The 13,139-nt window shown below is 44.6% G+C and overlaps 1 protein-coding gene across 5 annotated transcripts in view; it reads right to left on the bottom strand.

Moving 5' to 3' along the window:
- LOC122091526 (electron transfer flavoprotein-ubiquinone oxidoreductase, mitochondrial) overlaps positions 1-13,139 on the bottom strand; it is a 134,509-nt gene that overhangs the window by 70,503 nt on the left and 50,867 nt on the right. For all 5 annotated transcript variants that reach the window (XM_042661532.1, XM_042661528.1, XM_042661531.1 and 2 more), the window contains 2 exons: positions 11,888-11,980; positions 11,517-11,619 (listed from right to left, as the gene is read on the bottom strand). In XM_042661532.1, coding sequence (XP_042517466.1) covers positions 11,517-11,619; positions 11,888-11,980 — 196 coding nt within the window. The remainder of the gene's footprint in view (positions 1-11,516; positions 11,620-11,887; positions 11,981-13,139) is intronic.

The raw sequence follows: 13,139 nt of genomic DNA, 5'->3' as shown, positions 1-13,139 counted from the left end.
CCTCAGAGTTGGAAAGAGATGAACCATCAAGTGAGAGGTAAGCAGCTGAATGGAGTTGGCAATGATTTTGTCTTTCAGGGAACGATGGAAGAAATCCGAATTGGAATCACCAAGCTCAAGCAATTTAATTTTGGATTTCTGCCGGAGGAAGCTCTCTTTTCGGACAAGAAGGAAGGAGAGCTCAACGGAGACAACTTTTTCCTCTTCTACAAGGGCAGTGTTGAGGAGATCAGATTGGCGCCTAGACTGAATTGAGATGAGATTATCTTTGCATATGGAGACAACTTTTTCCTCTTCTGCAAGGGCAGTGTTGAGGAGATCAGATTGGTGCCTAGACTGAATGGAGATGACATTATCTTTGCATACGGTGTCCCTAGAGGAAATGTTTCCAAAGCAAGAGTTCCAAGATTTGAGAGTGATACGCATAAACTAACTTCCCATCGAGATATTGACACATGGCATCCAATTACAGGAGAAATTTGAAACACCATAGGAAGCCGTGGACTTCAGATACCAAGATAACAAGGAGACTTGAGTCCACCTTCAGTAATAGAGTCGTAATAGGACTCTACCCGCCTGAAGGCGAGATAAACCCTAGAGACTAGGAATATTCCCCATAGAAAGAGATGTGCGAGACGGGATCCTCCAAAACCGCCCCAAGCTCATCAGAAGCAGAGGAACGTTTCCCAGTAGGACTCCATGGGATCCGATCCTATAAAGGGGAACTAAGGGGTTAGCCAAAGGTAAGTTCGCTAACTCAGTCACTATTGCTCTCTGAATACTGTTGCATGGGTCTCTAACTTGGGTGTCGGAGGATTAACCCGGAGCCATCTCCGGGTAAGCCTCTGCCTTTTGTGCTATTGTAGGATAGATGTTTAACCATCTACAAATTCTCGACAGCAACAGATTGGTGCCATCTATGGGAAACCTTGGTCTCGTCGCCGACCTCCTGCTCCTCTTCTTCCTCCGTAACCTCGGTTCGTGAAGGAGCTTGAGTGGTCCCCAAGTCATCCTGGAAAACAATGCCACTACCCCCGAAGGTAACCTCGGGATAGTGGTCAAGAATCCAGTCTCGAACCTTGGTGGCCCCAGCGATATACCCCGAGGCAGACCCGTCAATTCTGGAACTTGTCCGACTCCTTGAAGACTTCCACCGCTTGAGCTATATTGCATTTCGAAGCTGCTCGGCAGCTTGACCTTCAGGTCTCAGAGCCTCTAAACCTGATCCCTGTGAAGCGACTCCAACTCGGCCTTCAAGTGCTCCACCTTCTCAAGAAGCACCAAATGCTCGTTCTCCAGAGAAGACCTTTCCCTCTCGGATCCCCCCAAGTCCTAGGCCAATTCTTCCGCCCGAAAAGTCAGCTGGGCCACATGGTTGTTCATATGCATATACCCTAACACTTAGAAAAAGGAGACAAACAAGGAAAAAAGGCCGACACATAAGAGAGAAACATCCCAGGGTTAAAGTATCAGTATCGGTATCGGTCGCCGTACCAGTCGGCCAAAATTAAGATACGTATCGGAGGGTATCGTATCGTATCGGAGATACACTAAGATACGCTAAAGATACGCACATAAATGTATAAGAAACACTTTTTTAAACACTTTTGCATAAAAAAATTGTTAAAAAAATCTATTGATAACATGTATTATACATGAACACTAAATTGAAGGTATCACACTAAGAATTCAAGGTTTATAGTTGTCCCATAAATGTAAAATCCTTGTTCCCAACCTTTATTCCACTTTAGTTAGAGAGAAATATGGCTGGCAGCAACTTTGGAACAAAAACCCCTAAGAAAATCGTGTTTTTTCTTGAAAAATTACCCATCTTGGCATTATATGACCGTAGCGCATTGTATTGATACATACCGATACGTACCAATCGATACGTACCGATTGATACATACCGATACTCACCGATACGTACTGATCGATAAGTACCGAAACGTACATTTCACCTTGATTTTATATTTTCCATAGAGTATCGGTACATATCGTATTGTATCGGTGTGTATCGTCGATGTATCGGTGCATATTGGTATGTATCGTAGGATATATATCAATACGAAAGGATTTTAAAAATTTCATGTATCGTATCGGTGTGTATCGTATCAGTCGGCTAAATTTAAGCTACGTATCGGAAGGTATCATATCGGTATCGGAGATACTTTAAACCATGTGCTGGTGACCATCGCAGACATGTTCTCTGCTACACGTTGGCCACGTCCTTCAGGAGGCGTCCCTTCTAGAAGAGCTTGCGCGCCACCCTCCCGACAGCGTAGGTCTCATCCGCCTCGATGGACCACCCAGGGTTGAAGCTGACCTTTATCCTACATGAGACCTCGGGAGGGCTCCGAAGATGGGTCTCACCACCAGAAGGTACCTCGGGAGGGTGTGTCTCCCTTGGAGTAATAGCGACAAGGGCTTGGCTGATCTCGATGGGGGGGGTCGGCGACTTTGGCCTTCTCCTTAGGAGCGTCAGCACTCGGACCCTTCTGCTTGCCCTTCTGCTTCTCCCACTGTTGCTCCTTCATTTGAGCCTGCAGCTTGGCCATGGACTCCTTATACTGAGCCCTAGTAGGTTGCACTACAAAAGGAGATGGAAGTGAGTTAAACAAAGAAAAAAAAACAAGTATTAGAGACTCGACTGTGTCTCAAACTAACCCGGGCTAAGCCCGAACCTGAAGAGGACAGCGTTGGATTGGAGCCTATCATATTCGATAGGAGGATAACGGAGTTTATCCTTTGTCAGTGCCACTGACTCCGCATCTGACCCAAATAAGGCTGGAGCGGTGTTCACCGACTTCAGGTCGGGAAAGTCCCACACAATGCCGAAAGGAAGACCCTCTGACAACCCCACGAAGAAAAACTTAAGCTTCCACCTATGGATCGAAGTGGGGTATCAGTTCAGCAACTTTATTCCTTATAAGGGCTAAAGATAGTACCAGCCTGAATCACTTACTCGTGTGAAGGGTGAAGAAGTTAACAAAGACGGCCAACGGCAGAGATCTACCGTGAAGGGAGAAAAAGAGAATAAAGCTAAGGTCTTACCAAAACCTATTAGGCGTGAGCTGGGTAGGAAAAATCCCATAGTGACGAAAGATAGGAGTGAAGAAGGGGTGAAGGGGGAGCCAAAGCCCCGCCTTGAAAAACTCTTTATATAAACAAAGTTCATCCGGGTTCCTATAACTCACCCTATTAGTAGGCTTGGCCACCCTCAAAGCAAAAGAATCAGGAACCCCAAACTTAACCCTAACCTCCTCGAGCTCAATGTCGGACATGGTTGACACGATCTCTCGAGTATCGACGTCGAGGGCATCATCATTATCAGCCCTCGCCTCAAAGAGACCCTCGTGAAGGGCACCATCATCCTGATTGCCCTCTAGACGACCGAGGGGTGGTCCAGCCCTCCCCCTATTCCAAAAAGACGAGGCTCCCTCCATGCGACGAGAGGCTGGGATAAAAGAATCCCTCGACGATGGCAGTTCGGGCAAGGAGTCCGAAGACATGCCTCTCACACTCCTTATGTCATCCCCTATGGAGTCGGAACGGGTCCTCTCGGAGGATAATGAGCTATTACTAGTTAGACTAGACATAAGTTGGACCGAAGAACTTACTGCTGAAAACCGAAGGAAGAAAGAAAGTAGGACGATCGAAGGTGAGGAGTTCTGTGAGGCTAGAAAAGAGATGGAGACAAATGGGGAAAAGACCATCTTTTATAAGGTAAGTAGGGACGGTCAGACTCCCTAAGGCATTAATGACAGTGCCACGTCATCGAGGGGGATTCCCGAGGCTCACTCGAGTCAGACACACAAGTGAAGTAAAAAAGTAACCCTCGACTCATCTCCCTCGGATGGGGGGCTCAGGCCAAGGCCGAGCTGACTTAACCGAAGGGTCCTCCCTCGGTTACGAACTCAGACCAAGGCCAAGCAGACCTGACCGAAGGGTCCTCCCTCGGTTGGGGGCTCAGGCCAAAGCCTAGATGCAGAAGTAGGTTACAAGTAAATTATTCCAGCAGTTTATAACCCCAAACAATACAACTCAAGACTTTAAGCTAACTTTGGAATCCCCAGAATTAGACAGACTAGAAGAACAAGAGAATATAAAACATAAAACATAAATAGGACCAGGAAACAAGGGAATAAGAACCAAAAGTAACCCCCACAAGATAAAGACAAACTGACACAGGAAAACCCAAAATAGAACCAATCGGTCAGGAGAGAAAATCACCTGCGATAGGGCCAGAGAGAGAGGGGCAGCTGCAGCTGTGGAGCTCAGAATGAGCTGTACTCCTAGTCGTAGGTAGGCCCTAGCAAGGGTACAAAAACCCAAAAATTTGAAGGACTTCTGAAGGCTAGTTGATGAGATAAGTACTTTCTTGAAAATCAGAGAGAATTTGTCAAAATTCTGCAGTAACAGCAGCTGGCAGCTTCAAACAGTCTTCCAAGGTGGATCGAGTGGTCCACTTAGGATACAGAACAGGTCCTGCAATGGTTCAGTAGATCAGATCCCCATTATAAGCAATATGGAACATCGATTGGGTTTACAAAGAGGATTCTTCCTGCTGGTCGATCTCAAGGAACAGTACCGAATTGTATAAATTAACAAGGACAGCAACAAGGGACAAAAATAGATAATCGATTGCAGAAATTGGAGAGTAATAACAAAGGGAAAAGTGGTGGAGGAGTGGCTAGCTCGGCCTGGGCTTCTCAACCATAGCTATCCCGGCTGTTCTACGCAATTGACTGCAATTTTCTTTATTAAATCTGAGAAATTAGAGTGCATTAGCTCCTCTATATAAAGAGGGCAGAATAGCAGTCAGACCTTAACTAGGAGTTACATTCCCAGTAGGTTTAGACATTATATGATAGGAGTTGGACTCCAAATAGAACTAGAACTCCAACATGAAGTAAGCAACTAATTAACTAAGAGGCTTTAATGGCAGAGTACAATCGATGGGCCCAATGGGTCTTATTAAATCAACTAGTAACTTAATTAGTTAAGTGAGAATCAATGGGTCCAATGGACCCTTATTTAATAAAACTTGAACCCCTTTATTTAATAGGTGCGATTGGGGCTTCTTGGGTAAATCAACTAGTAACTTAATTACTTAAGTGAGAAACGATGGGCCCAATGGGCCCTTATTTAATAAAACTTGAACCCATTTATTTAATAGGTGCAATTGGGGCTTCTTAGGCTAAGCTTACTCCTATGATAGCCTAGCCCAAAGTAAAGATCTACTTCAGTCCTCCCACGGTTGGGGGCTCAAGCTAAGGCCGAGCACCCTTGACCAAAGGGTCCTCCCTCGTATGGGGGCTCAGGCCAAGGCTGAGCACCCTGGACCGAAGGGTCCTCCCTCAGTTGGGGGGCTTAGGCCAAGGCAAGCAGACCTGACCGAAGGGTCCTCGCTCGGTCGGGGGCTCAGGCCAAGGTCGAGCACCCTTGACTGAAGGGTCCTCCCTCAGTTGGGGGGTCAGGCCAAGGCCGAGCAAACTTGACCAAAGGGTCCTCCCTCAATTGGGGGCTCAGGCCAAAGCTGAGCACCCTTGACTGAAGGGTCCTCCCTCGGTCGGGGGCTCAGGCCAAGGCCGAGTAGACCTGACCGAAGCGTCCTCCCTCGGTTGGTGGCTCAGGCCAAGGTCGAGCAGACCCGACCAAAGGGGCTAGGCCGAAGCCGAATGAATAGGACCAAAGGGTCCAGAAAAAAGAAGCAGGACCAGAAGAGAAGGACAGTTACTCCCTTTGGAAGGGTTTCTCAGAGGAAGTAAGGGGGCTTCTAATACGCACAAACTAATTGCCCCAGCGAGATATTGACACGTGGCATCCAGCTACAGGAGAAATTTGAAATATCACAGGAAGCCGAGGACTTTGGATACCAAGATAATGAGGAGACTTGAGTCCACCTTCAGTAATAGAGTCATTATAGGACTCTGATCCTTAAAGACTGGGAATATTTCCCATTGAAAGAGGAGACATTCAAGATAGGATCCTCCACCTGCGAGATGGGATCCTCCACGTGCGAGATGGGATCCTCTAAAACCGCCCTAAGCTCATCAGAAGCAGAGGGACGTTTTCCAGTAGGACTCTATGGGATCCGATCCTATAAAAGAGAATTAAGGGGTTAGCTAGAGGTAAGTTCGCTAACTCGCTCATCATTGCTCTCTGAATACTATTGCATAGGTCTCTAACATGGGCGTCGGAGGACTAACCCTAAAGCCATCTCTGAGCCTCTGCCTTATGTGCTATTGCAAGACAGACGTTCAACCCTCTACAGATTCTCGGCAGTAACAGAGAGCAACCTTGACAATTTTGAGCTTCTTATCCAAAGCAATGGGTTTGGGGGGAGGAGAAGGTTTGCATCAGGATGGATCGAGCAAGGTTAACGATAAAAGGAAAATCATGATGCGAGGTCCACATGTCAAAAAACTTGAAGGGCTTCGGGCCAAAGGAGATATGGGGGCACACATGAACGGAAATGGAGTTGTGGGTCCAATACTAAAGAGGTCAAAGGTGCAGTGGGAGGGAAGGCTTAGCCAAGATTTTAATACAAACTCTTACGTAGGTTATCCTGTCCATCACCTTGATCTGTGGTTAGAGTATAGCGGCTTCTCAATTAATGAACCAACAATGGTTAAGCTTTTAGCACACCAAAAATGGAGAGGTAAGTTTGGGAGGGCAACCCATATGGGAATGGATTGAAGATCTATTTTTGTCGAGACATTATTTGTCCCCTTGTCTTAGGAAAATAGGTTTTTCTTCCCCCTTTCCATGGCACTGCTTCAAGGACGGTGATCTTGTTTGTTTCCTCTGAATAATTAAATATGACTATCCTGTTGTCCAGCAGATTGGTAGAGATCAATCCATGAAGTTTCTATTGCTTGGAAAGTGAAGTTTTGACGATAATGAATGGCAGTCGGCTACCAAGGAAGTGCCCTATCAAGCAGGACTTCCACTTGGATATCTCTGGCTCAAGGAGACCCGAAGGGCAGAGGCCCACTATCCTATCATCGATGATGGTGGGGGGAACATAATGAAGGGAGTGGCCAACATTGGAGGAGTGGGAGGGAGAGGAGGAGACATTTTGGTTCCAGAGTTCAGGAGTGGAGGAAGGGAGGGATATATTAGGGTCTTAAGGAGGCAGTGTTGATGGTAGGAGCTAGCTGGTTCGAGGGAGGACCAAGAGGAGGGGGTGGAAACCTTCGGAAGGAGCTTGGGCAAGGGAGGGGTTAATGTCATGAAATTTTTTTTTCTGATAGGTGACTGCCTCAATTTGATTTTGTTGGGAAAGGATTTGTGATTTTTCGATTCTTGTCTAAAGCCGATATGGCAATGGTGTGGAGGCAAAGCCCTATCAGGATTATAGGTCATCTCTTGTGCTTCCAGCGGTGTTGTACTGATTGCAACGTAAACTCTAATACACATTCAAGAAAGCTCGTTTGGATTAGGTTCTCTGACCTGGCTATGGTAGTTGGGAAGCTGGTGGCTTTGGATCACTGTACCAAAGGAGTGACTGTGGGTCACTTTGCTAGAGGAGAAGAATATACAGGGGGGAAAAAGCGGGGGAAGCTTAAGCCAACAGGGAAAGGCAAGCCCCAAGGGGGAACAACAAAAACAACGAGAAAAATTACAAATGGTTTAGATATTGCTACTCCAAGGGTGGAGTAGATCATGGTCGAAAGACAGCATGTTGGTTCTTCTGAACGATTCTGGTTTAAACAAATGGTTATTTAAGAAGATGCTATGGGATAGTGCAGCTTCTGTAAACGGGTTGGTGAAACTATTCAGAACTGCATTTAGAAAAAATCTCAGATGAGAGGCAGGCCGAGAGAGGTGGGGTGATGAAGATAGGATTCCTGGTGTTGTGTATAGTGATGAGGATGTTATGAGCAGGTCGGGTTCTTATGATCTGCGGGATGATCCTCATGATTTGCAGGCTGATCATCATGATCTGCGGGGTGACAATCTTGGTAAATCGACCCTGGAAATCTGCATAGACCTTCAGGTTTTCCTTTTGGTGCAATCAGATCATGATGTGGCTGCACCTATTAGTGGTCAACTGATCAATGGTGGGGTGTCTTCAAGATTGAGATTGATTAGTTATCATGGTGGTGTTGTGGGAGGTGGTTCAGGTAGGCAACGGGAGGTTTTGGCAAGCATGTGACGAGCAATCCCAATCCATCTACTTCAGTGATTAACGCAAGTAGCAGTCCGAATGGTGTTGGGCTGGACCAAGTGTAGAAACCGGGGGACCATGTATCATGTTCCCTTGTGCATTCCATGACTCCAATGACAATACATAATGGTGCGATGGTTCTGAATTTTCGTAAGATGTCACAGGTTGATGGTGCAGCGGTTGTGGCCGAAGGTGGGGAAGGGTTTGTTCTTGCTACTAAGAGGTGTAGTAAGAAGAATCTCAATACTAATCCCATTGCGGCAGAGGACCGGGATTCGGAGGGCAGGGGTGGTAGAACAACATATAAAATGCGGCCTAGAAATCAGATGGGGGTCAGACTAATCGTAAGTTTGGCCATGTCACTTCATCATGACAATAGGTCATAGGAATGTGTGTTCTTATCTTGAACATCAGAGGGGTGAAGAAAGCTGCTTCCAAAGTAGCTTTGAAAAATTTATTGAAGGAGTTTCAACCGGATGTTTTGTGTTTGGCGGAGCCGAAGGTTCAGGTTAGCAGCTTCCCAGCTTTATCTACTGATAAGTTAGGGGTCGATAAACCCCTAAGTTGTGGGTGGTATGGAAGCAAAATTTAAAGAAGCGTTTGTTATTACAGAGTCCAACCAGCATATTTCTATTTGTTTTGACCAGATGAATCAAAAGGTTTTTTGTATCTGTGGTTCATACGAGCTGTTTTAGTGATTAGAGGAGGAATCTATGGCTGGGTCTGTCTGCTCATCCCATTGCTTTTGCTCCCTGGCTTGTGTTAGGTAACTTTAATGCCACTCAGGAATCTCATGAGAAGTGAGGGCCAGGGGTGTTTAGTTTGGGCTCTACTGCTGATTCGGTGCGTCGAGTGCGTGGTCCCTTCTCGATGTGCCATCTCAAGGTAGAAAATTCACATGGTCCAATAATCGCTGGTGGGGTAATGTCTGTGCAGTCCTGGATAGGAGTTTCTGTAATGATGGGTGGCTTTCTTTCTTCAGGGATTGTGCTAAAAAAGTGTTGCAGCGAGTGGCATCTGATCATTCCCCTGTTGGTGTGGTCTCTGAATCTTTTTCTAGACCTCTGAACTATCCGTCTCGTTTACATAAGTTTTGGATGGTTCATGAGGAATTTGGGCAGGTTGTAAAAACCTTCTTGGGATATGGCGCAGTGTGTGCCCCTTTCATGTTTCATCTAAGAGGTTGAAACGGTTGAAACCTATTCTGAAAGCTTGGAGTAGGCATGTGTTCACCAATGAGGCTCTCAAGGAGGCAAAGCTGGCTTTGGATTTGGTGCAGGATGATATTGAAAACTTGGAAATGGACAATGGCTTATTTGCGTGGGAAGCAGATGCTAAAATGGCCTACTTGAAGGCACTACAGTTGCATGAGCAGTTGTGGGCTGAAAATTATAAAGTGGCTGGAGCAAGGGGATAAAAATTCCAGAGTTTGTTCACCTTTCCACAAAGTTTCATAAAAAAAACCACTTATTAGATCTCTAAAGGGGGGTGATGGCCAGACCATTAATGATCAACACATACTGGGGTCTTATATGGCAGAATATATTGAAGAGTTTTCATAAGGCGGTTCACTTAGAAGATCAACCAGAGTGACTATATTGTATCCCTTCAGTCATTGATGATGTTGACAAGTAAAGTCTAGACTCTCTTCCCAAGGCAGAGGGGGTGAAGAGCAAGTGTGGGATCTTGATCCTGATAGCTCTTCCGGGCTTCATGGGTTCTCTAGAGCTTTTTTAGGAGGTGTTGGGATGTCATTGAAGGTGATGTGTGTAGAACATTCAGGTATTTCTTTATCTCAGGTTTTACGGCTAAAGGGTCAATAATAATTTAATTACTTAGATTCCTAAGGTGGAGGGGGTCATCTCTTTGGATAAATTAAAACCAATATGCATGGGTAATGTCTTTTGTAAGGTTCTTATGAATATTTTGCGTTAAGTTTAGTCCCTATTCTCCCTTGCCTCATCTCATAAGAACAAGGGGCATTTCAGAAGAGGATCAACTCGCAAACTCAATGTTTTTGTCAAATAGATGAGGTGGATTGGGTATCAAGTTGGATATTCAAAAAACATACAACACACTTTCATTGATTTTTCTGTTTGGCGTTTTCCATAAGTTTAGTTTTAATGAGAAATGGATTTGTTGGTTGAAACAGATTTTTTCCTCTGCTAGAATTCAATATTATTGAATGGCGGCCCTGTGGGTTTTTGGGAGTGGAACGAGTTCTCCAACAAGGGGATCCTCTTTCTCCTATGCTTTTTATGTTGGCAGAGAAAACCTTATGTAGGGGTTTGAAAAAGCTGATTTCAGAACAGAAGATAAAGGCTTTGAAAGTTCCAAGGGATGCATTGGTGCCTGTGCTATGGCTTTGTGAGCTTCTATGGCTCAAGGGCCTTCTTACCAATTTTGAAATTACTCACTCTTCCTCTTAAGCTTTTATCCGACAGTAAATTTGCCATCAGTATTGCCCACAATCCTGTCCAGCATGATAGGACAAAACATGTGGAGATCGATGAGCGATTGTCACTTCATCAAGGAAAAGCTGCATTCAGGACTCATTTGTGTGCCGTTTGTTCCTAGTAATGAACAACTGGCTGATGTTTTTACTAAAGGTTCAAGTAGTAAGGTCTTTCTTCCCATTATCTGCAAGTTGGGCATGTGGAAATCTATGCACGAACTTGAGGGGGAGTGTTGTAAATTAGGTATAAGGGTAGAATTGCCTCATAGGGTATTTCTATCTTGTACTCAATTCTGGAATGTTCCACTCCACATTAAAAATAAATGAGGCATGTGTCCCAAATGACTTAAGTCATTATTCCATTCAACAATAATAAACAGAACCAAGCAATTACAGTGATAGTCCTTGTAGAAATGAGAAAGAGAAATCCTAGTCTAACTCTAATTTAGAAAACCAAGGATCTAGTCTAACTTAGGAAAGTAAGCAAACTAGTCTAACTTGGGAAAAAGATAAAACAACTACATCATGTTGGGACAAACCTCCGACTCATGACTCATATCTTAATAAAAGTAATAAATATATTAACACTTTTCATATCTTCAATGAGGTAAAGAAGTTACTAGCAGTTTAAAAAATCAAGAAGATACAAAACTATCAATTAAAATATAATGAGAAATAAAACATCATCAACATAAATCATCCTTTGAAAAAAATATATATATTCTCTTCATTTCTTTATTTTATATGAATTTCCCTTAAGGTAGCATTCCACAAAAAGATATTTGAAGAAGAAAAAGTGTGATTACTTCTTAACATCATTTTATGTAGCCAAGCTAGGTGATGTAAGATTCATAAACAGTTCAAAACAATATAAGCAGGTAATACCTGATTTCATTGCAGTATGTGTTCCCTTTATTTTTGGCACATTTAGGAACCCAGCAGAACATCCAATAATTGCTCCACCCGGGAAAACTGGATATGGAATAGACTGAAATTTAAATTGCATCATATTCATATTTGATGAAGACGAAGATGAAGACAAAGAAGAATTAATGCAACGGCATGAAAGGTGAGAATCAGATTATAATTTGTCCTGTGGCATGTGAAACCTTCCCATTGAGAACCAATATGGTGGATCCCAGTCTGAAGAATGTGTGGAATATGAATGAACTAGGAAGGAGAAATTCATTCACATCCCATTAGTTTTATCAAAGCATTCCTTTTCAAACCACTGTGAAGAAAGATAACTGATGCACCTGAAAACCACCCTCATTCAGAGTACGAGCACCATACTGGAGAACAGTTCCACCTTCCAATAGAGGTTTAATAGAAGGATGCTGTTTGAATTTCTAGCAAAGGAGAAATAAATAATTGGTAAGCTGAAGATTTCAAGTAGTTATTTAAGATGTCCAAGAAATGACAGCTGAATTTCTACACAAGGCAATAAACAGAGCTAGTTATAAAAAAGGACAAAATTCAGAAGGGACTTATGAAGAACTAGTAGGAAAAAATTGCCTTTAATGCACAAAGGAGACAATTGTAATCTGTCCATAACCATTTAACTACTCATTCCTTTAATGATGCTGACACTTTCAGACTTTCTTTTTTTTGGTGAATAATAAATCCATTAAAAGATGGGGGAGGGAAATTACAGCCCCAAAAAAAAATTCCTAAAAGGGTAACAAAAGCCCATTAAGGACTATGTCAAACCCATATAGGCAACAAGAAACAAAGGGCACACTAACATGTCCAATACAACTCAAAATCCCACATGGGCTTATAGACAAGAGCAAGGAAGCCCATTACAAAGCAGAAGGGCAACCAAGTCAATCCCACATAGGGTTCCATGAACCCAAACCAACTAATCTCAAAACTTCATCTTCCAAGCCGCCAAGATGAGAATCAGAGCACCACCGGCAAGAAGGCAGCCACGACGGAGGGGAGCTGGCCTTACTGATGGCCATGGCCAAGCGGGCAACTGGCCTAGCGGAGGTGACAGCCATGGCGGAGGGGCGCTAGACTTGCAGAGGGCAACAGCGAAGCTGCTGCCGGCCAAGCATAGTTGGCAGCCCTGCGGGCTGCTGGCCATGCAGATGGCAGCAAATCAGAAGTTGGTCAAGCGAGCCAGGTGAGTAAGGCAAGTGGCTGACCAAGCGGGCTGGCGGCTGGAGACCAAGTGGGCTGGCGGCTGGAGGCCAAGCAGGAGAAAGAGGGTGACCAAGTGGTAACTGAGAGCGTCAGCAATGCAAGACAATGACTGGCAAAAGAGCAGGCGAAAGGGACTGGAGGCAATGAGACTGCTGGCCGAACGGGACTAACCATACTAGCTTGGAGATAGGACTAGCGGGAATAGTGACCAGCGAGGCTGGCAGCCAAGGTGCATCTCCAACCGAGATAACCTAGCTCTAGAAATAGAGGATGAAGAAGAAGATAAAGAGAGTGGAGGAGGAAGAAGAAAGAGGGTGAGAAGGAGAGGAAGAGAGAAGGAGAAGGGAGGGTGAGAGGGGT

This window comes from Macadamia integrifolia, chromosome 10 (genome assembly GCF_013358625.1).
Source record: "Macadamia integrifolia cultivar HAES 741 chromosome 10, SCU_Mint_v3, whole genome shotgun sequence".
Taxonomy (NCBI): Eukaryota; Viridiplantae; Streptophyta; class Magnoliopsida; order Proteales; family Proteaceae; genus Macadamia; species Macadamia integrifolia.
The sequence above is the reverse complement of the archived record's forward strand: the minus strand, read 5'-3'. Positions and strand labels throughout refer to the sequence as shown.